Here is a 24,450-nt window from a genome sequence, read left to right as displayed (position 1 = left end):
AAATGTGTGTTGGTGAAAGCTGGTTACCTTTTACCCATTTTGGGATCTAAACCATGTTAGCCATTTACAGATAGATGGCCTTCTTTAAGGTAGGATGTTACTATAAAGGAATAGGACAAGAATTCTACATTTAAGTGTATTCCTACAATTTTAAAAATTGTTGAAAAATTTTAACATTTCACTGCCAAACATTTTTTTTGCACTTTCCTCATTTTTTTTCTCCCTTTATTTTTCAGAATGAACCTAGTGATCAAGAAGATGGCCTCAACAAAAGACATCATGTGACAGACTCTGAGAATGAAGACCCTTCGAATCTTAACGCTAGTGACTCTGAAAGTGAGGAGCTTCAAAGGCGAAAGGACAGCGACTCTGAATCTGAAGAGCATGCAGAGCCTCCTGCAAGTGATTCTGAAAATGAGGGTGTCGTTCACCATGGGAGTGACTCTGAAAGTGAGGAGACCAAGAAATTGCCTGTTAGTGACTCTGAAAACGAGGAGCTGCTTAATGGGCATGCAAGTGACTCAGAGAATGAAGATGTTAGAAAGCATCCTGCCAGTGATTCAGAGACTGAAGAGCTCCCCAAAAGTCCGGCCAGTGACTCTGAAACAGAGGATGCTCCAAAACCTGAAATCAGTGACTCTGAGAGTGAGGAACCTCCAACACACCCAGCCAGTGACTCTGAAAACGAGGGGCTCCCCAAACCTCAAGTTAGTGATTCGGAAAGCGAGGAGCTTCCTAAACCTCAGATCAGTGACTCGGAAAGTGAGGAGCCTCCGAGGACTCAGGCCAGTGACTCTGAAAATGAGGAGCTCCCCAAACCCCGTGTCAGTGACTCGGAAAGTGAGGACCCCCCAAGGCACCAAGCCAGTGACTCCGAGAACGAGGAACATCCCAAACGCCAAATGAGTGACTCAGAAAGTGAGGACCCGCCAAGGACCCAGGCCAGTGATTCTGACAATGAAGAGCTTCCCAAACCCCGAGTTAGTGACTCTGAGAGTGAGGAGCCTCAGAAGGGGCCTGCCAGTGATTCTGACACGGAGGAGGCCTCCGGACACAAGCCGAAGCCAGCGTCAGATGATGACAGCGATGGGGAGAGTAAGGGGGAGGAGACCGAAATGCAGAATGACTCCTGCCGTTTAGATAGCCATATAGACAGGAAACGGTTTCACAGTTCTGACAGCGAGGAGGAAAAGCCCAAAAGGCCAAAAATTGACAGTGATGAAGATGGAGAAAAAGAGGGGGAAGAGGAGAAAGCAGCAAAGCGAAAAGCTGCTGTACTTTCTGATAGCGAAGAAGAGAAAGCATGTAAGGAATTATTTTGGGCTGGTTAGCCATAGCTTTACTTACCATCTAAGCTTATAACTGTAAAGCATTCTTTTTCTGGACTGTTAGATCTGTAATTTCTTCTGAGTTGTTCTAACAGCATTTCTTAAGTTCTGAGTGCCTCAAAATAATAAGCTAGACTGCTAGACTGCTTTCAATCGGAATATGAAAGATTTAGTATTTTTTACTGGAAGGTAATATCTCAAAGAACTATGTTTATATGGACACCCAAGTATTGACCAGAGTTAGCTGTGAGACTCAGCCAGCTAATGCCCTAGAAGCCATCCGGACAGTGACCGGGCGCTCATATGTGCGTACCTCTTCATTTAGAGATTGCATGTCTGCCAAGTATTTTAGTCTTTGCTACTTGATTACTTTTTTATGAAACTTACCTTTTTTGGTAAGTTTCATAAAACTTATAACCTGACAGTTGTTACAGAAGGAAAAAGCACCACACATGTGCGAGTTTACTAAGGGAGATGAGACATTCCAGTAACCATCAGGGACGATGGGCTCCACAAAAGAATGTTCGGCCTTTTAACTCTGCTAATACTAAGCTGCATAGAAGGTGTTCTGATTATGTACATCGGCCTTGTCTTATTTTCCCCAAAAGGTAGCTATTTCATTTTTCATCTTTTGGCCACTTTTTCCTGAACAATAAGTAACTGTAAGGTGAGTGAATGAAACGTTTAGTTATTTTTTTATTCTAAAAACTGTGTCAGGAGGCCTTTGATTTTTGCCACATACTTCCATTTTAAAGTACTTGTTCTTAGTCATACAATGACTGTGACAGAATAAGATCAGTGATGATTTCTTTTACTACAGCAGCAAAGAAGAGTCGTGTTGTCTCTGATGCAGAGGACTCTGACAGTGATGTTATATCAGACAAATCGGGCAAAAGAGAGAAGACTACAGCATCTGACAGTGAAGAAGAAGCAGGGAAAGAATTATCTGATAAGAAAAATGAAGAGAAGGATCTGTTTGGGAGTGATAGTGAGTCGGGGAATGAAGAAGAGTAAGTGACATAATAACATGAATTTTCAAGGGTTCATATAAGGTGGTAGAAAACAGTTTGTCTTCTAAGTTTTTTACACTTGCATTAAAATGTTGTGTTGAAGTATAGTACAATATATCTTATCTAATTGCATACCATTGGGGATGTAGGGTTTTAGTTCCTGAACTGTTAATACAGACTCCAACGTAGGTGGATCTCAAACATAAGATCTTACAAGAGAGGACATGTCCCAATTCACTTCTATGAAATTCAAGAATGGGTAAAACTAATCTGGTGATAGAAATCAAAATAGTGATTGGCTCTAGGATGTTGATGTGGGAAACTGACTAGAAAGGGCCCCAAGCGAACTTTCTGGGAGGATGGGTTGTTCTACATCTTAATTAGAATAATCTTACTTAAATGTGTACTTTTATCAAAACTCATTAAAATGGATGTGAGAATGGCACATTTTACTATATGAAATTATACCCTGTGACAAAAAGATTTTAGGTTTCTATGCAGATAAGAAGAAAGCAAATGAATAGTTTTTTATATTTTCTTCTCTTCTAGAAATCTTATTGCAGACATATTTGGAGAATCTGGTGATGAAGAGGAAGAAGAATTTACAGTAAGTATAAGATGGAAGTAGTACTTTCTTTGTGACTGCTTTTTTTTGTTTGCTTTTATGGTAGTGGTTCTCTAATAGGTGATTCCAATAAATAGAAACAAACAACTATGATATACTCAATAAAAACATTTTTATTTCAAAATTAAAAATTTTTTTTTATAAAACTCTAGCCCAACCAGTGTTGCTCAATGGCTGAGCGTTGACCTATAAACCAGGAGGTTCCTGGTCTGGGCACATGCCTGGGTTGTGGGCTTGATCCCCAGTAGGGGTGTGCAGGACACAGGAGATCAGTAATTCTCTCTCGTTGATATTTTTATCTCTCCCTTTCCCTTGCTCTCTGAAATTAATAAAAATATATGTATAAATATGTTTTAAAACTCTAGAACAGCCGTGGGCAAACTACGGCCCGCGGGCCGGATCCGGCCCATTTGAAATGAATAAAACTAAAAAAAAAAAGACCATACCCTTTTATGTAATGATGTTTACTTTGAATTTATATTAGTTCACACAAACACTCCATCCATGCTTTTGTTCCGGCCCTCCCGTCCAGTTTAAGAACCCATTGTGGCCCTCCGAGTCAAAAAGCTTGCCCACCCCTGCCCTAGAACAAAGTGATTCCGAAAGTGAAATAAAAACGTTTGCAAAGCATAAAAGGAAAAATGACAGGCAAAGTTGGATTAAAGGGAGGAACACAGTAAGAGATAACAGAAGGCACGTTGTAATGCTGGAGAGAAAGGTTCACAATAGTTATGGAACTTCTGTCCAGCCCATTGTGTTCATCATCAGAGGAACAAGGTGACGGAGAATAACTAAGTCAATCCAGGGAGAGACAGCAGCCTAGAAAGTAAGCTCACCGTGTGGAACTGCTTGTTCTGGGAGGTGCCTGCTCAGGCTGAGAGGCTGGTCATGTTTTGGTGTCCTCAAGGCTCAAGAGACAAAATTGGAGGTGAAGGCTTGCTGATGTCAGAGGACCCTGAAATACCATGGACTCCTAGGATGAGGGGTGACCTGTCAGGGAAATAGCCTTTGCTCAGATGTTAGGCCAGCTTTGAATGATCTAGCAATGTAAGAACCTTGGTCTTAGAAATTTGATCACAATGATTCTTAACCTGTTGGCTAGTGTTCTTAGGCCGCTGGCATATACAAACAGAAATCCTTTAGGACAAAGGTGACATCATTGTAGGCCTCAAAATATTTCTATATTTCTATAGTTTATGGTACTCCATAGGTAGTTACAAAGAAAACACTAAAAACAGACAATAGAAATAGATTTAGGGGCTATAGATATAGGAATTTTAGATATTGCCTTAAAAATATATGTGTTCAGGGAGATAAAAGATTAAAATTTTGACAGAGCAAATAATTTTTTTTTTAATATATTTCTTTATTGATTTCAGAGAGAAAGGGAGAAGGAGAGAGAGATAGAAACATCAATGATGAGAGAGAATCATTGATCAGCTGCCTCCTGCACAACCCCCACTGGGGATCGAGCCCGCAACCCAGGCATGTGCCCTTGGCCGGAATCAAACCTGGGACCCTTCAGTCCACAGGCTGACGTTTTATCCACTGAGCCAAGCCGGCTAGGGCCAGAGCAAATAATTTTTTAAGCGATAAGGCAGATTTGGAAAAGAACCAAGGAGAAATTTTGGAACTAAAAATATAGTCACTGAAATTAAAAACTTGGTGAATGAATTTAATGGATTAGATGTATTTGAAAAGAAAATGAGTGAACTGGAAGATAGGCTAGAAGGAACGATTTAGAATGAAGTGTTGGGATATATTAGTATGGAAAATATAAGAGAATAAAACATAATTTATACACGAGGAGGGTTGAACATAGTGAATTAGAATCCCAGAAGGAGAAGAAATATGCGTGGCCGAAGCAGTATTTAAAGAAATGACACACAGATTGATACAGTGAGAGATTCTAGGATTTCTACAGATTACGGGCAGGATAAACAAGGAAATCACCTAAATACATCAGTAAAATTGCAAGAAACCAAAGAAAAGAGACATCTTAAAAGCAGCTAGGGTGGGAAAATTACATTCAGAAAAAGAGACGACAGTTACACTAACAGCTGATTTCTTAGCAGAAACAGTAGAATCCACTAACTGCAAACTTAGAGCCCTGTTATGTCCGCAAAACACTTTTCAGGAGTGAATACTTCCTCGTTTCATCTTAGCTGTGTCCCACTGAGGACGTGCTAAAGGCAGAAAGAAAGGTCAGGGATGCAGGAAGGGAAGAAGCAACACAATTACGTGGATAAGTCTAAATGCGTGTTGTCTGTACAAAACAAGTCATGTCTAGTGTGGCTTAAAATATATGTAACATTAAACCACATGACAGCAGTAACAAATTGGGAATATGCATGGAATAGAAGTGTTCACAGGCCTTTGCAAATGTTTGTAAAAGCCCATTAGACTTTAATAAGTTAGGGTGCCCCTTGTTATCTCTAAATGACCACCAAAAAGATTACACAGTAAGGTAACAGATTTAAACTGGTAATATCAGAAATTACATTAAATTGAATTAAGTGCCCCAATTAAAAGACAAAGATGAGCCTGGCCGGTATGGGTCAGTGGTTGAGCATCGACCTATGAACCAGAAGGCTTGATTCCCGCTCAGGGCATATGCCTGGGTTGCAGGCTCAATCCCCATTGGGTGTGCAGGAGGCAACGTGATTCCCTCTCATCATTGATGTTTCTCTCTCTCCCTCTTCCTTCCCCTCTAAAATCAATAAAAATATTTTTTTAAAGATAAAGATGGTCAGACAGATTTTTAACAATCTGCTGTATAATAATTTCAAGATTCATCTGAAACAAGATTTTTAAAAGTTGAAAATAAAAGGATAGAGATACTTTACCTGAACATTACCCCCCCAAAAAATAAATAAATAAAACTGGTAGAGCTATATGAATAGTAAAGAGGTAGACTTTAAGGTAAAAAACATTATTTGAAATAAAGATAATCAGTTTATACTGATAGAAGTTTTTAAAATTGTACTTAGCCATGTTCACACAAAACAAATATGTACATACAAAACAAAAATTGATAATCTGCAAAGAGAAATAACAGATGTATAATCTATGTGGAATGTAACTGAAAGAACCAAAACACTGCAGAAGAGTCTCTTTATATATATAATCTGGATAAAAACCCTTTGGGTGATTATAAAACTTAAAAATTTCTTCTGTGGCTTGCCTTTTTACTTTCTTAGTGGAGTCTTGAGGAACAAAACTTGTTAATTTTAATATAAATCAACTTTACCAATCCTTTCCTTTATGTTGAAAGCTTTTTAATTCTAAGAAAATTTTTGCTTGTCCTCAAGGATATAAAAATATTCTCCTGAGTTATTCTCTAGATTGAAGCTTGATTGTTTCATCTTTCACATTTACTTGTACAATCAGATTTTTGTGTGGTGGGTATGAGATAGACTCAAGATTTTCCCCCATTTGGAATATTCAGTTGACCTACCTTAGCTCATTTGTTCCCACTACTGTATAATGCCATTTTTCTCATAAATCAAGTATCTGTATATATTATCCAAGATGTTTCCGCAGTGTCTTTTTTATATTTAGTTGGTTATGTCCTCTAAGGTTGTTATGCTTCAAGATTGACTTGACTTTTCTTGGTTTGCATTTTTATATAAATTTTAAAATCAAGTTTTACAAAAAGTACAAAGTATAGACAACATTTTCTTAATTGCAATGCCATGAAACTGAAAATTAATAACAAAAGTAGCAACCAAAACACCCTTGCCACCCAGAAATTTAAAACTTCCTTGTTAAATAGTTTTTGGATTAAAAAAGAAATCATACTTTTAGTACTAAAGCAAAAGAGAGTGAAACTAGATGAATCAGCAAGTATTTGAGAGCGTCTCTGCCGAAGGTTGTTTGGAAATTGCCCTCTTGGAGCTTACACTAACTTAAACAACTTTGTGCAAGATTAAGGTCTGTGCCTCTAGTTTGGAAAGTTTATGTCAACTTTGCTGTACACTCATTTCATTGAGAAAAACACACGTCCCAACAATCATTGGGAAGTCCTTCCTAAATATGGATAAGAGTTAGAAGCTATAAAGTAAAGATGGATCATTTATTTCAATTACATAAAGAATCATGCCTAGAAAAAAAACAACACAGCTGGCCATTAAAAAAAAATCATGCCTGGAAAACATTACCATGAACAAAAGCAAACTGTATGGGCTCTGCAGTTCCTGTCACTTGAGAGCTAATTTTAAAGACGTTTTTCAGACCAATTAGGCAAAGACTCAACATAAAGTAATAGGATGTTGAGAGTTCACACAGAATTACAAATGGCTTCTAAACATAAAAAGAAAAAAGCCCAACCTTACTCATGACAGAATGCAAAGAAAACTACACAGATGCCTTTGTTTTTCAGTTCAGAGATTGGGAAATATCATTGTTTGATCACCTATGAAGATGGTATTGGAAGGAGAGTTCATTGGCATAACCTTGATGGAAGACAGTTTGGCAAATATTTTTCAAAATTTCGGATACACACATCTAAATGTCAGTAGGGAAATGTATAAACAAATTCTGGTTGCAGACATGTGGTGAAATAGCCAAGCCTTCAAAAGAACAAGGTTGCTTTATGCTGATAGGACTTAGTCTCCAGATTTTATTATACTAGAGGCCTGGTGCACGAAATTTGTGCAAGGGTATGGTCCCTTGGCCTGGCCGGCGATTAAAGCATAAGCGTCTGGCATGGAAGGGTAGGTCCCACACCTGACCTCTGGGCCCTGGGCAGCACCTGAGCCCCCAGACCCCTGCGCAAGCCCAGGGGTGGACATACTTTTTGACTCGAGGGCCACAATGGGTTCTTAAACTGGACCGGAGGGCCGGAACAAAAGCATGGATGGAGTGTTTGTGTGAACTAATAGAAATTCAAAGTAAACATCATTACATAAAAGGTTACGGTCTTTTATTTCAATAGTTTTATTCATTTCAAATGGGCCGGATCCGGCCCGCGGGCCGTAGTTTGCCCACGGCTGGCAAGCCCCTCCACGTGAATCACGGCACCCGAGTCCCCTCGCAGAGATGTAGTGAGCGCAGCCAGTTGCCATGGGCTGGGCCGCAGCATGGGCCTATGGATGGGCAGTGTGCTCTCTCCTGGCCAGCCGGCCTCACAGACTGGCTCCTGCGCGAACCCATGGGGAGCCTGACCGGCCCCTGTGATCCCAGCTGCTGCTGCCCTTCTCACCCGGAAGCCCATTGGAGCTGGCAGCGCCTCCACTGCTGCCCACTCCCTGTGTCTCATCGCTGATGCCCACCATGTTCCACGCCACGCCCTGGTGGTCAGTGCATAGCAAGTGGTTGAACTCCTGGTCGAGAGGACAATTTGCATATTACACTTTTATTATATAGGACGTGGAAAGTGCATGATGACATACTGTACCTAGTGTGTGTAGTAGTATGCTGCCATTTGTATAATAAAAGGAGTAAGTATAACATGTAGAAGTGCTTGTATAAATGACTATAACTGGAAGGAGACACAAGAAAGCGTAGTAACACTAATGACTAGGGTGGGAGGGAGCTTTTTTGCCATATACCTTTTGATACCTATTTAATTTTCATTCTTTGTGAATGTATTGCAATTAAAGTACAAAAAAGTAAGAGCAGTTACACAGAAGAAAATCTGTAATGTAGTTGTGATAACTGGCTAATTTACCCTGCTTTTAGGGTTTTAACCAAGAAGATTTGGAAGAAGAAAAAAGTGAAACACAGATAAAAGAAGCTGAAGATTCAGATTCTGATGATAACATAAAGAGAGGAAAACAGTAAGTCTTATTTAAAAGGAATTTTTAAAGAGACTATAAAAATGAAGGTAAAGGCTATCAAACTTTGTTTTTTCTTATTTGGCTTCTGATTAGGTCTAGGCAGGGATCTGCTCCTTTTCTCTTCCTTCTGTTTAATGACAGTGCTGTCCGTAAACTGTTTGCTCTTGTTATTTTTCTTCCATTTGCCCTGTTCTCAGCTGTCATAATGTGTGGAGTTTTATGGTGCCAGGCTCTTCATTTATATCTCACCAAATAAGCTCTTACAAAACAATGTGCTTTTAGAAGAAAAGTTGATTTTGGGGTCCTGATGGAAATAATGCTAAAGTCTTAATTGCAAAATATTACTTGATTGTATTTCACATACTTCCGTTAATCTGTTCAGAACAATCTGGTATGTTGAAAAGTGCCAAACAGAATGATTCATTAGCTGCTGTTTACAGTTGTAAAGATAATGCTTTAAAAAATATTTCCCTTTTAATTCCTAGTGACATGCTGAAGGAGCTTGGTAATACCTTTGGAAATTATCATATAACATATAAATCACATCTCATTTATATGACAGTGGCAGAGAGCAAGTCAACTTCCTCTTCGAGCGTAATGATTCAGGGGAAAGCCATAAAGCTTTGAGGCTCTTAGGAAGTCTGTAGATGTCCACCTTTATCTCAGTGACATTACGTTTTGAGCTGTACCACTGAAAAGCAGCGGTTTTATTTTTTCTACTTATGCTATGGAAGACAAAACACCCAAATGAGTGAACACTGCTGTATCTCCCCCAGAAGTCAGTGCAGCCATAACTGAACCATGGAATTGCAGGCAGTACCCCCTGAACAAGAACTTGGAATTGGAAATGTTCTTTCTCAAGCTGATACATGCAAGTGTTCACATAGTGTATGAAAAGCTTAGTGTGTAACAATTGGGGTAGTATAGAGGTTGAACGTAAAACCCAGGATCACATGCTCTTGTAAAGGCAAGTCATAAGTACTTGTACTTGAAGAGAATTGTCCATTGAATTACAATTAAGAATATTGGTTCTTAACTGTGATCAAAGGAAGTGTGTATTTAAAAGGCAATTTGTATATCACTTGATTTTTGTGTTACTGCTTAGTATGGACTTTCTGTCGGATTTTGAGATGATGTTGCAGCGGAAAAAGAGCATGAGCGGTAAGCGCAGGCGTAATCGTGATGGTGGTACTTTTATTAGTGATGCAGACGATGTGGTGAGCGCCATGATCGTCAAGATGAATGAAGCTGCTGAGGTGAGTTGGCCTCTAGCTTAATCTTTCTCCCACTTAATTGGGTCAATGGCTTTTTGTTTTTTAGCTTAGCCCTTGCTTACACTTAAGATACTTTGTTTTTTGTAATAAAGCATTTACTATTCTAAATTTTAAGCACAGAAAAAATTTTAATTTTTTAGTAACATGTTTAGAAAAAGTGAAAAGGCGAAAGTATTAAGTAAAAATGTGCCTTTTTAGCCTAATGGCTTTGCTAATTTTATGGAGGAATGATTTTCTTTCCAGTTTGGCTGGTTTACCACAAAGTTTAATTTTTCTTCACATATAAAAAGTCATACACTCATGTTTATTATGTTATAAACTCATCTTATTCTTTTGCCTCTGATTAAGAGATTGTATTTAACTCATTGTGCTTTAAAATTCTGCCCTAATTTTTTTAAATTATGTTATTATGTTTAAAAACCAGTTCTGATCTTTTGGAGACACTTCCTGAAGTATTTATGCATTCAGTGATATGTGTCTAGGGTTTGTTTTGAAATAATTCAATGTTGAGGGGGAAATAGCTAGAGAAATAGCTAAAATAAGACTGACCATGTGTGTTTAGTTGTTAAAATGTACATAACAGGAGTATATTATTTGTTTTCTGTTGTGGAATTTGAAATTTTTCATAATTTAAAAAATGCCCAAGTAAATACTGAAACTCTCCTTTAATAACACCCCATTATTATACAAGCCTCTCAGCTGGAAAGTTATTTCTGATAATTAACCACATTTTCCCAGGTATAATTTTGTACCTTACATGAACTCTGAAAACTTTACAATTATGCCACTATTTTGAATTAAAATTATTTTCTCAATTTGTAATTGTTAAAGCTATTTTTTATTTTTTTATTTTATTTTTATTATTTTTTTTAAACATATTTTATTGATTTTTTACAGAGAGGAAGGGAGAGGGATAGAGAGTTAGGAACATCGATGAGAGAGAAACATCCATCAGCTGCCTCCTGCACACCTCCCACTCGCGATGTGCCTGCAACCAAGGTACATGCCCTTGACCGGAATCAAACCTGGGACCTTTCAGTCTGCAGGCCAACGCTCTATCCACTGAGCCAAACTGGTTAGGGCTGTTAAAGCTATTTTAATGGCTGTATGGGTTTGATTGACATGGACAGATACAGAATTTGGGGCTATACACAAAAGTCAGTTTTAACTTAATTTTTCTTTCTTGTAGGAAAAAGTATAGTTTCTCAGGAAAATTGCTGCTTTATTTTAGACTCTAAATTATAATGCTTGAAATTCATTATTAATAATGGCTTTATTTATTATTTTTTTAAATCTTTTTCTTCCTGGATAGGAAGACAGACAGTTGAATAATCAAAAAAAGCCAGCACTGAAAAAATTAACATTATTACCTACTGTGGTTATGCACCTTAAGAAGTAAGTATTGTTTTATTGAAAAAGTTTTTTCCTTTTAGTGGAATGATAGTCAAACTATGTACTGGTGTTCTAGAGATATTAAAGAATGATTGCCTTCTGTCAATTCATAGAGCAATAATGAATAGAATTTCCTAAGTTATGTTACCGTCTCACAAATTTCTTTTAAACCTTGATTCCGGATGCAAATGGAACAGATAGCAAACTGATATTAATGAAAGAAAAACATGGAAACCACTAATATTGTTCTTTATAGACAGTTTTCAGTCTGGTAAGTGTACAGCTGTTTCCCAGTGTGAACAGCACGTTATGGGAGAGTGAAGCACATACCTGCAAGGCTGATGTGGCTGTTCTGTCAGGAACCGTGTCGGTGGTACTTCTGGAATAAGGGTCTTTTCTTGATGAGTCGTTGTTAGCAAGGTCTTTCATTGTTTTGCTGAGGAGCCTGAATAATTTTTTAATACATGTTTTTATTGATTTCAGAGAGGAAGAGAAAGGGAGAGAGAGATAGAAACATCAGTGATGAGAGAGAATCATTGATCAGCTGCCTCCTGCACACCCCACAATGGGAACTGAGCCCGCAACCTGGGCATGTGACTGGAATCAAACCCAGGAACCTTCAGTCCGCAGGCCAACGCTCTGTCCACTGAGCCAAACCAGCCAGGGCGATGCCTGAACAGTTTTGATTTCACCTTGAACCTAGGACTTCCTACTAGAAAATCGCTCCCTCTGATAGTGTCATGGTGTCTGTTAACATACTTGACTCTAGTACAGAAAATGAAATTTAAATGTCAGTAATTCATTGGCATACTTTTCCTGCTACGCGAATGCTTTCCTCCTGGTGTCTTGCATAATTCTGAGTTTTCTTTCACCCAAAACAGTTTCAGAATCACTATCCTGACAGATTAAGCATTAATTTTATAGTTGTAATAATTGGAGCTCATTATTCTGACTGTCTGTATCATTTATATTAACATTAACCTGACTTGTGTAATTTGGGTTTGTTTTGTTTTGAACAAATCATCTGCCTGTCAAGTGTGTTTGTGAAAATGGGAAGTAAATGTTCTGTTGCTTTGAAGTCTGTGAATAGGGCACAGTAAACATGAGTGCAGGCTGACTCTGTGGGAGGGTTTCTGAAAGCATCACTAAATACGTAAGAAAATCAAAGGAAGCTATAGTAGAACCAACATGTACAGACGTGACTTTTTTGTGTGATTATTATTTCAGGCAGGACCTTAAAGAAACATTTATTGACAGTGGTGTGATGTCTGCCATCAAAGAATGGCTCTCACCTCTCCCAGACAGGAGTTTGCCAGCACTAAAGATTCGAGAAGAGCTGTTGAAGATTCTACAAGAGGTTAGAGCCAGATGATCTGATTGTTCGCGCATCATTAATTATTTAATGTGGTTTGTGTTATTGCAACCTCTATATTTATATTACCTTGTATTTATGTGTTCTCTCTGCCAGAAGAAGGGTTTTATTCAGTATGTTTTTAGGAACATAGCAAAATAAAATGAGCATAAATGAAGGCGGCCCTGATAAACTTCATGTGAATCTGGCATGGAAGGGAAGAGATCCTGGAGGAGCTGTGGTTGCTGTGTAACGTAGTACAGTAGTGGGCATGTTTTGGGGGGCGGGGAGGAAAACAGAGTGAAAACACCAACTTCAGAAATAAGCCTGCATTAGAATCTTCAGCTGGGCCACTTTGACATGGCTGTGACCCCTGGGGCAAGCAACATAGCTTCTAAGGGGATCCTCGAGAAACCTGTGTGCTAGTTGTTCTTACTCCTCACCACAAGCCTGCAAGGTGGGTGTATTGTCTCCATTTACAGATGAGGAAGTTACGACTCAGGGAAGTTAATGACTTGTCCAAGGTCACATTGCGCACAGATGGCTGTGCTTGGGTTCAGACTTAGATCTATTTGATTCTGGGCCGGTGCTGCATCTTGTATTAAACTGTTAACCTCTGAGTATGCGTAGTTCACATTTGCTCACTTTGTTAAGTTTTACTTGGACGCAGCACTAATACTGAACTCTCAACTCTTTTTTTTTTTCTTGTTAATATATTTTACTGATTTTTTACAGAGAGGAAGGGAGAGGGAGAGGGATACAGAGTTAGAAACATCGGTTCAGCTGCCTCTTGCACGCCCCCTACTGGGGATGTGCCCGCAACCCAGGTACATGCCCTTGATCAGAATCGAACCTGGGACCCTTCAGTCCGCAGGCCGACGCTCTATCCGCTGAGCCAAACCAGTTAGGGCTGAACTCTCAACTCTTGATGTGAACACAAAATACCTTTGTGTTCAGTATCTGTAGATCCTGAAAATGGAGTTTTTTTGTTACTTATCCTATTGTGAATGAGCCAGGTCTCAGAGGCTCTTCTAGAATAGATGGGCAGGACTCCCAGTTCTGCATGATTCATGTTGTATGCACGTGCTTATGTCCTCAGTTGCCTAGTGTGAGCCAAGAGACCCTGAAGCACAGTGGGATTGGACGAGCAGTGATGTATCTCTACAAACATCCCAAGGAGTCACGGTCCAACAAGGACATGGCAGGGAAACTCATCAGTATGTACATTTGGTTTTTGTTGTGTTTATGGTTTTGTAAAAGGTAACTGTATCTGTACCAATATATATTTAAAAAGAATCAATATAAGTGGAGTAGAAAAAATGTTTGGTACCTTCTTATAGGTACCAGATTTTTTACTTTTACACTGAAAATGCTTCTCAGTATATTTAAGTGTATAACTCAGTATTAAGTACAGTAAGTAAAATGATGCATTTTCTAATCATGGACCAAGAGCAAGTCGTGAGAGAGGCACTGGAATGCTGGTCCTGGCATTAGTCATACCTGGTTTCAAATCCTGGATTCACCACCTACCTTACTGCACATCCTTAGGCTCCTGCTTTCAGCTCCAGGCCCTGGTTTTCTCCTCTGTAAAATGGGTGCTTGCTTTGGGTTTTTTGTAAAGATTAAATGAGAGAGTATATACAAAGCCATAGATATTCATACACACATATATACTCCTCAGGAAACGTTAGCCACTGCTGCTGCTGTTGTTACTTTTATAGTGGTCTTCAAGCCTCCATCTAATCAGTTGCTGTAATGTTTATAAAATCCTTCAGTTTTAAGAATGAAAAGCGAGCATTTTCATCATTCTCCTTGACTCTTGCTGTGCTCCTTATTGGGAAGGAATTTTTAAACTTCCAAACTAGACTGAAAAAGCAACTGCTTCTGAAGATAGTAATTATTTTTCTATTGAATTTTTTAAGAGTAGCAGAAGTTTTTAGGGAAATTTAAATTTTTTAATGTACCAGAGAACTATTATATCTTTGATCTTTGATAATCTGTAATTTACTACCTATTAAATAATAAACTTTCGATGCTTTTGTGCAGTCTTTCCCGACCCTTTTTTTGCCCTAGACTGAGAAAAGCAGAATATTCCCAGTGATTGAGTCCTTTACACTAAAAAAATAATACACACTACTTGTTATCACAGTGATTCTGAATCCAGGCGAAGGGCTGGCAGGTCAGTTTTCAAAGATAGTTAGACCACCTCCTCTGAGACTATTGCTTTCTTATTAGTTTGACAACCCTTAATAGTATATTAAATGCAACAATAGTCTACATCATGTTTCAAAATAAAAGCACCTTTGGACTTTTACTAACTAATCAGTGGGCCTGTAGTACTTTTTTTTGTGTTCATCCTAGCAGCTTTCTTAGATTTAATGGAATAGAGACCCTAAAGCTGCACTGTTAAAATATGATTTTTAAAGATTTAGACCATTTTAACAAGTAACAAGGGAACATTTTTTAGAATGAGAAAGTAGAACAATTTCAAGATTTTCTCTTTTAAAATATTTTTATTGATTTCAGAGAGGAAGGCAGAGAGAGATAGATATATCAATGATAGGAATCATTGGTCGGCTGCCTCCTGCACACCCCGCACTGGGGATCAAGCCCTCAACCCACACATGTTCTCTGACTGGGAATTGAACTGTGACTTCCTGGTTCATAGGTCGATGCTCAACCACTGAGCCATGCCTGCCGGGCCAGATTTTCTCATTTTGAATATAGTAAATTAGAAATTAGACTGTCTTTATGAAATGACAGTGCAACTTGTTGACTGTTAAAGTGGGTCAGGAATTACTCTCAAACGGCTGGTGACCTTTTTATACTGAATTTTCTGAATCAGCTGGAGCTACTTGTAATGTTGGTATTAGGCCGCGTTTATCCTATGAATGGTCCTGAGATAATGGTATCCTTAAGGAAAGAATATTCTAAATACCTAGAATATAGCATAACACTAGAGTGTGACTATTTCAAGACATGGTAGGAGGAATGCAACTCCGTGTACTAAATAATTGTGTTTTCCTGGTTACAGATGAATGGTCTCGGCCTATATTTGGTCTTACCTCAAATTACAAAGGCATGACGAGAGAAGAGAGGGAGCAGAGAGACCTAGAGCAAATGCCTCAGCGACGAAGAATGAGCAGGTATGAGGGAACAGGTATGAGGAAGTGGAGTCGATGTTATTGTTATAGTAACTTGGCGTTTTTGTAAATAAGATCATTAGGAAACCTGCTAAGATGATAGGATTTTGTCTTTCCTCTCGGCTTGATGTATCTGTAGCTCACAATACCCTCTTAATTTCTGTGGGACAGTGTGTAAGTGAAGGCCCACACCCTCCCAGACTTCTGGCTTGATCTGGTGGAGTGTGGCCTCTGACACAGTTCTGGAGGCCGCTTTTTTTGTGCTGGCCACTTGCAGAAAAAACTGTCCTTCTCAGTCCCATATACAAATTCTTAGGAGAAAAAGATAATATTGGTTCAGTTTGTATCAATAAACTGGATACAGTTGTATCCATGGCAGTCACCATTCACCCATAATGAAACCTGGTGTGCAAGATTAAGAATTATTTTTCGATTGTAAAGGACTTAATTGTGGTCTAAGTTTGATGTTCCACTTTGCTCTTTCTTTCTTTCTTACAAAGTTGCTAGAGGCCCAGTGCACGAAATTAGTGCGGGGGGTGGGGGTGTCCCTCAGCCCAGCCTGCACCCTCTCCAATCCGGTACCCCTCAGGGGATGTCCGACTGCCTCTCACAACCCGGGACCGCTGGCTACTAACTGCTTGCCTGCCTGATCGCCCCTAACCCTTCTGCCTGCCTGCCTGATAGTCCCTAGCTTCTCCCCTGCTGGCCTGATGGCCCCTAACCGTCTCTGCCTCACCCTGCACCTGGGACCCAGGATTCCCTCCAGCCAGTCGCAGGCACCCGGGACCCGGGCCGGCTTTGCCCGGGCCACAGCCGCAGGCACGCGGGACCATGGGGCAGGCAGCTTGTCCCTCTCCCAGGCCGCAGGTGCAGCCGCTGGTGCCCAGGACCGCAGGGTGGGCGGCTTGTCCCTCTCCCGGGCCACAGCCTGGCTGGTCCCCATTCCTCTCTCCCCAGTGTTGAGTGTCTGAGCCATGCCGGCATGAGGGCCTGACGACATTTGCATATTAGCTCTTTATTATATAGGATAAGATTTTAACATTCCTAATATTTCATTGATTACTTTTTTCCCAGCACTGGTGGTCAGACACCCCGAAGAGACCTGGAAAAGGTGCTGACAGGAGAGGAGAAGTAAGAACTTTGTATTTGTTTTATTTCTTTCTTGTTCTGTTTGCTGCTTTGTTTTAAGAAAAATAGCAAATGAAATGATGTATGTTCACATTGACAAGAGATGATTTTTCAGTTTAACATTCATTGAATAGCCACAAAGCATTGTATTGGGTGCTCTGGAAGATACAAGGAAGATTGAGAAATAGTTCATTCAGTAAAGATTTTAGCCCTGGCCGGTGTAGCTCAGTTGGTTCAGTGTTGTCCTATATACCAAGGGGTGGCAGATGGGATTTCCGGTCAGGACACATGCCCAGTTTGTGGGCTCAGTCCCTGGTCAGGATGAGTGCAGGAGGCAGCCGGTCAGTGTTTCTTACCTCTGCCTCCCTGCCTCTCTCCCTTCCTCTCTCTGGAGTCAGTTTGTTTGTTTTTAAGGCAGTAGTCTTAAAAGATAACAACATAGATTTTATTGCTGCTTGCTATGTCCTAGACTTCTGCATTAAGCTCTGGAAATACAAAATTGAATTTAAAATAGTCCATGCTCTCAAAAAGTTTTTAGGGGGATTATAGATAAAGGGAGGGCTTAAGAAAGGATGTGGAGTAAGTGTGTGCAAGACCTACTTTAGGGATGGCAGTTGGACTGGAGTGGTTGGGCAGTAGGTGGTGCCTGAGATGCTAGAAGATAAGGTTGGAAGTGTAGATTGGGACCAAATTTTGAACAGCTTTAAATCTAAATGAAGACTTTTCACTTCTCTGTGCTTCCATAGAAAGCTTTTGAGCAAGGACATGAAGTCATCAGATTTGATTTGGATGCTGATGTTGGTGTGTGGAGGATGGGTTGGAGGGGAGGAACTGAAGGCAGCACATGGTTAAACTGAGAAGGCTGGGGGGAAAGAGAAGGCTGAGAAGGCTTTGCAGGGGCCAGATCGCAAGGAGTAGGTGACTTAGTCGGGGAGGAGCTGGCTAGATTTGAAGACACCAACCAGAATTTTAACCTAAGTAGCTGAGATGTTGGTGTTCACTAAAAAGAGAGGAGGAAGCAGGCCCTGGAAGGGAAGCTGAGGAGTCCGTGCAGAAACATGAGTGAGGATGAGGCCAGCTGAGACGGGGCGGGGCAGAGGGTAACCTTGGGAGGGCAGAGGAGGCTTGAAACAGGTGTTTGTCTGAATGGGATGGGCCCAGACGTGGTTGCTACATAAAACATTCTCTTCTCAGGGCCCTCAGACCTGGAGATCCCGGATTCTGTGCCCGCGCGAGGGTGCCAATGCCCTCAAACAAGGACTATGTTGTCAGGCCCAAGTGGAATGTGGAAATGGAGTCGTCCAGGGTAAGCAAGCAGGGGAACAGCAAGGTGGATCTCATGCCAATTACTATTTTATCTTTTAGTTCATGTTGAATAACTGCTCTTGAGATTTATCTGATTTCAAGAGAGCTGTTCTCTGCTCTTCTATCCAGCCAGGCCACGTGTTGCTAATGAGCTTTACTTCAGACTTAAAGTAACATTATCAAGTCAATATTTTTCTTATTTATCCCTTTATTTCAACCAAATCTTGGACCTAGTGTTCTGATACGGTCATTTTTTTTTAACTATGAGAATCAGAACTCACCTGCTTCTGCAGTTTCCCCTTCCTTCCTCTCCACTTTTTTAAGTAATTCTGTTGTGAAATATTTAGAGTAGATACTTCCTCTGCCATCACTGTAAATACTGCTCAGTGATCTTCATTGCTTTTCAGTAATCTTTTTTTATTCTCCATTCCAACCGTTCTTTCTAGCCTGGTATTCTTAAAAAGGGCCTAAACCGATTGGAAAAGCATAAGAGGCGGTTTGCCGAACAGAAACGACTCAGCAGAGTGCACCGTGCTGTCAAGTTCAGCATTGAAGGCAACAGGATGCCCCTGTAGGCCTGGCCCTGCCAGAGCGTGTCCAGGAGGTATCCCCAAGGAGGCGTGCTCTGTGCATGTGCTTGAATTGTCAGTAGCTGAAGTGAGGACGTGTGTGTGTGTTTGCTTAGCCAGACAAGCCCAGGCCCACTTTTAGTTTCTGAAGTAATGACCCTAACAGGCGCTGAGTGACATTGAGGTCTTCCTGAACACCTGGAAATTGACATGGAAGTGGACTCCTCCTTTACTGGCACCCTAGAGACCCACAGACAGTCCCTTCCCTGGGAAGCATTTTGGTCTTGACTGTGCCCGTTTTTATTAAAAGGACTTTGTTAGGGCCTAGGGCCATAGTGGTCTGTGTTACAGGCATAGAAACCAGTTAGTAACTTCTTGGTGGGAGGGATGTGGCTTCTTTTGCTACTGTCAGTGGCTTAGCAACATGCATTTGAGAACTCATGGCATAAAGCCTGACACTATGTAAGAGATAAATTTGATGACTGCATATTTGATATGTGGTTGGAAATAGACTTTGGAACTTTCGTGAAGCCGGTCTCACTGACCTGCCGTGCTCTGAGAGTGACAGAGCGCCTTCACCGCAGTGTATTCTGGACAGTCTGAGTGTGCTGGTGCCTCCTGTGGCTTCTCCATGACCCCACCTTGGCAGCTACTTCCATGATTTACACTCACCTTCCTGCCAGTTCACTTTGTTGTGAAGCTAATGTCTAAACAAAGCCTACTTTCTTATTTTTTAGAATAAATAACGGGTAGAAGAACAGTAGTTCAGGGCCATGAACTTCATCTATAACTCCTGCCCGTTTTTTCTTTTATCCATATCGATGCTCCTCGATATCCCTTCACTCCTGCCCGCCTCCGCTCCCCCCCCCCCCCGCCCCGCCCACATTCCTGCTTCTTTTTAGCTTAACTTATCCCTGTCTTTCCTATTTTCTCTTCCCCAATACAGGCCTTGGTGAGAGTGGAGAATTACAGTGTGGCAAAGGGAATGTCTTAAGCGATCTGTGTTACCCCTTCCTTTGGAAGCCTGCCTTTCGTCCTGGGGGGATGCCCCCCCACCCCCCTCGTCTGCTGTTGTTGATGGTTCTGGTCCCGCCTTCCTTCCCTGTGGCTGAGGAGGTGGTGGGAGGAGGTGACCCAGCCTCTGCTAGAGCAGACAGGTGGCCAGCGTGAGGAGAGGGAACTTCTAGTGCATTTCCTTTCCTTCATCCTCAACACTCCCAAGGTCATAAGGTGCCGGCATTTATCCAGGCCTGAGTCTGGCTTTTGGAGCTCTTGAAAAAATACATGTTTGGGGGCTGGTGGCCTCATTTTACTTTTCAGTTCGTTGTCCTTAAGCCATGTGACTGTCTCCCTGCTCAGGAGGGGCTCCTGCATGTTCACTCAGGCCTCACATTGCACCACCACTAATGAACATGGCCCACGAAGACAAGTGGAGTGAGGCAATGGCTGTCAGATGCAAGTGTTTGCTTATACAGGGTGTTTATACAGGGGTTTAAGCAAAAGTAGGCTTACAGTTGTTCAAATGGAAGATAATACAATAATGGGTAAATGATAATGCAAAAATAAAGTCTATTTTGTGTACTCACAACTGTAAGCCTACTTTTACCCACTCCTGTATGTCATTTTTATTTTTGAAGTTATATAAATAAACATTAAACACTACAGAATAACCCTGTTTCCAAAGTCCTGCCCTTCCTTTCCTCTAAGTCACCGTTGATAATAGTTTGGTGTGTTAAATATATCTCCCATAATGCTTCAAGCTTAGTTTTTTCTTGTAATAATTGTAGAAAATATGTAGATGTAGTGCAGAGAAAAAGCACACTATTCAAAAGCACTTTGTTATATTTTTTGCCTTTTTTCGATTGCTATTTTAATTAAAATTATGCTATATGTAATTTTGATCACTCTCCTTAAATCACCTTATAGATTTATTGTTTATAATGGCTGCATAGTAGTATATCATGTGAAAATGTAATTTGCTTATTCACTTCTATAGTTTCTGATTTTTCCTCCTAAATAATGCAGTAGCCTACACTACAGTGTATGTTTATATGTTAGTTTATGCCATGTAGTGCTTTTAAATAACATTAAAATGACAAAAGCAATACATGCTTTTATGTAAACTTAAAAAGAGAAAGCACAGAGAAAATTAATGTCACTCGTAAATCCACCGCACCTTAACATTAACATTTTGAGTTACTTCTTTTTGGTCTTTTCTAAATGCATACATAAACATGATTGCTGGTTTTGGGTTTTTGAACTCTTAAGCAAAATCTTCATCATATTGTATTCCTTGTTGGGTTTTGTCTTTGACTTAGCATGGTAAAAATCCTTTTTAGTGACGTTGTGTCAGAATATAGTTGTACCATAATTTTTTTAAGCAAACCCATCTTGCCAATCTTTTAGGCTACTTTTGGTTTTTCACTGGTAAAACTGTGATAAAAGTGTTCACCAGTGCATTGCACTTTTACCGTCCTAAGGAAGTGGTGTAGAGTTGATGAATCAGAGACTAGCTCGTTGAAATTAGTGTGTTAGCCACAGTGCTCTCGGTGAGTTCAGGCTTGGGGTAAGGGCAGCTGGCAGCCACCAGCCTCCCAAGCTGTAGCTAGGAGGAGCTCAGCATGACGTGGGTGTGTGCATTTCAGTTGCTGGGATAGGGGCTCAGACTGTAGAGGAGATCTGGGAGTGAGCAAGGAGAAATCCAGTGTGGACTCACTGCAAGTATATAAATCAGGTTACATTGTCTGAAAGGGAGTCAGATACTTGAGCCTCTTAAGGAAATCTGAAGACAAAACCCCAAGGTCACATGGCTGATGTTCAAAAGTCCCCTCTCTTCATCCCTCCATCTCTTCCCCCAAGTGGGTATTCAGTAGAGAGATGGTTGCTCAGCTCTTTCTCGTCTGATAGTGAATGTGTATGCTGACTCAGTATTGGTGCCACATATTCAGATTGATAGGAAGTAATATTTAGAATTGGGATATTCCTAGAAAATCTAGGGTTGGTGATCAGCATGATTCTTATTCAGGGATGTTCAAACTCTTGTAGAGTTTCTTGCTTTGTGCTTGAGTGTGGATTTTGAGTCCAGAGGTAGGATAGTGACTGGGGAGGCTCCCCGCTCAGGAGCTTCCCACACCAGCACTGACCCTGGAGCGCCTCCCAGGCCCTGCCTGCCTTTAGCAGCTTTGCCTTGAGCTTCACGGGTGACTTTCTTGTAAGCATGGGCAGGAGGGGCAGAATTAGGAAAACCCACCTCTCTCTAACCATTCGGATTCTTAGAGGTTGGAATTGTTAGCAGTCCTAGAGTCAGCAAGAAGAGTTCACCCCGATCTTCGATCTTCGACACAAATGGCAGACCTTTTTAGCACTTCTAAAAGGTGTCGATTTCTTAGAGACCACATCTTTTTAAAACATACAATATAAAAGTAATAACCAAACCTTTAGACATAAAGGACAAGCAGGAAGAGATATAAGAAATAAGAAACCCCTTGGATTGACTTACTTTTCTTTTCTTTTTGTGTCAGATATACTTGTTAAACCTAAATCTAATTGATTGCAAGCAGCAGTAGTCATCTTCATGGTGACGTTTGGAGCACTGACTCAGTGCCAGCTCTGTCCTCTGGCTGACGGTATTTTCTCATTTACGTCTCCCAGCAGTCCTGAGAGCAGTGCCGACCCGGGGTGTGACCTGCCCAGGGTCACAGAACCTGCCGAGCAGAGCAGGGGTTCCCCCAGGTGTGGAGCCAGAGCTCCACTTCACGGGTTTGCCTTGCTGACCCTCTGGCCCAGCCATCATACTCACAGCTTTTTCTCCGATGACTCTCCTTTTCTTAGCTCTGTGTGAAGGTGCATCTGTCAAGTGATCAACTCCATTTGTAGTTTTTGAAAGGGAAAAGCATACAGGCAAAATGTAATCTGATGGAATTGAGGATTATAGTTTCTATTTCTCCTCCTTTCGTGCATCGAGATTTCCATGGACTGAGACAAAATTTACCCATAAGGCACAGACAGAATGACTCTGCACGGAGGGTGTCTTGTGTTTTCTAACATTCTGGGACCCTTGCTCTCCTGCTCCGGAAGTCACCACAGCATGTCTGGTCATTCCCGAGCTAGGAGCTCTCCTGACTGCTGACTTTCTGATGAACGAAGATGGAAGCTAATCTAGGGGCATGTGTTTCAGTGATGGCTCTTGAATTTCCCTCCCACTTTCAGTTTCAGGGGACCTCCAAGAAGGGCATCAGTCGGCTGGATAAGCAGATGAGGAAGTTCACAGACATCAGGAAAAAAAGCAGATCTGCACACGCGGTCAAAATCAGCATCGAGGGTAACAAAATGCCTTTGTGACCTTCTTGGCTCCCCATCCTGCGCTAGGAAATGCGCAATGGACTCTGTGGAGAAAGATGATATTTTAAATTTTTTTAGTGTATCTGTAAATGGTTCAGCTTGTATCAAATATTGTCCTAGCAGTTGCATTTCTCTCCGTGTACTTAAAACCATTGGTGTGGGCTTTGTACAGAGGAATACTAGTCCCACTTCTAGAGACTTCACAATAAAATCCAGTCTGGTTTTGGAAGGCTGTCTCTTCATTGTCTTAGAGGCTCACTAGTGGGGGTGAAAATTGGTTCTTGGTGAGTGAAAGAATCTTAGCTATGACAGTGGTTTGTGATCTTCCGAAGTTCAGCCCTGCCTACTGTCATATCACAGGGCACGTGCCTGGTCTCTGTCCTGGGTTCCTTACCAGGAGCTTCAGAAGCCTTTGGGTTTCCTGGCTGATGGGAATGTCTTTGTGATTCTAATGAGGTGACTTGTGGTGAGCCCCTCTGTGGCTTTAGGATGAGTCAAGTCACCAGGAGGACCTCAGAGCTCTGTTGTGGAGGGTTGGGACTTCGGGCAGGCCTGACCTGCAAGGTGCTGAATTCTAAGTAGCTGCTCAGTTGCGTCAGTTGATCTTGACCATCGTGCCTAAATGGTGAGGCCCCAGGCACCAAAGCGCAGCGGAGCTTTCTGATTGGGGAGCATACTGATGTGCCGAGATGGTGATGTGCCTTGATCCCACCAAGAAAGGGTGTGGAAGCTGTTTCCTCCCAGACCTCGCCCTCTGTGTGTCGGCATTTGTCTGATCTTACTAACTTGAATCCTTTATAATAAAACTATAAAGACAGTGCTTTTCTGATTTCTGTGAGTCATTTTAGTGAATTCTTGAACCTGAGGGCATCATGGGAACCCTCAGACTTGTAAGCAGTCAGCCAGAGGGGACGGGCTCCACCGGCAGCTGGCATCTGGAATGGACAGGCTTGTGGGGACTGGACCCTTAAACCTGGGAAGTCTGGTGCTAATTCCAGGTTGTTGGTGTCAGAACTGCAGTATCCTACTTGCAGTTAAAACAACCTGCCGGCAAAATTTTATTTCTTAGTATCTTATCAGAAATTTTCAATCTTTTGATTTTTAAAAATATATATTTATTGATTTCAGAGAGGGAGAGAGAGAAACATCAATGATCGGCTGCCTTCTATACGCCCACTGGGGATCAGCCCGCAACCTGGGCATG

At 41.1% G+C, this 24,450-nt stretch overlaps 1 protein-coding gene across 4 annotated transcripts in view; it reads left to right on the top strand.

Annotated features, from left to right (window-relative positions):
* Positions 1-23,475, top strand: part of IWS1 (interacts with SUPT6H, CTD assembly factor 1) — a 41,447-nt gene extending 17,972 nt beyond the window's left edge. Inside the window, exons 3-15 of one of the 4 annotated variants that reach the window (XM_081096294.1) lie at positions 237-1,305; positions 2,149-2,338; positions 2,888-2,945; positions 8,646-8,743; positions 9,849-9,999; positions 11,330-11,412; positions 12,637-12,766; positions 13,860-13,977; positions 15,795-15,906; positions 16,978-17,034; positions 18,226-18,337; positions 18,783-18,940; positions 23,115-23,475. In XM_081096294.1, the coding sequence (XP_080952420.1) occupies positions 237-1,305; positions 2,149-2,338; positions 2,888-2,945; positions 8,646-8,743; positions 9,849-9,999; positions 11,330-11,412; positions 12,637-12,766; positions 13,860-13,977; positions 15,795-15,906; positions 16,978-17,034; positions 18,226-18,337; positions 18,783-18,911 (2,307 nt within the window). In that variant the 3' untranslated portion in view covers positions 18,912-18,940; positions 23,115-23,475. The remainder of the gene's footprint in view (positions 1-236; positions 1,306-2,148; positions 2,339-2,887; positions 2,946-8,645; positions 8,744-9,848; positions 10,000-11,329; positions 11,413-12,636; positions 12,767-13,859; positions 13,978-15,794; positions 15,907-16,977; positions 17,035-18,225; positions 18,338-18,782; positions 18,941-23,114) is intronic. The other 3 variants (XM_081096296.1, XM_081096293.1, XM_081096295.1) reach the window with 3 other exon arrangements.
* Positions 23,476-24,450: the final 975 nt, after the last annotated feature.

Source organism: Myotis nattereri (genome assembly GCF_964212035.1).
Source record: "Myotis nattereri genome assembly, chromosome: 7".
Classification (NCBI taxonomy): domain Eukaryota; kingdom Metazoa; phylum Chordata; class Mammalia; order Chiroptera; family Vespertilionidae; genus Myotis; species Myotis nattereri.
This window is presented reverse-complemented; position numbering and strand designations above follow the sequence as displayed.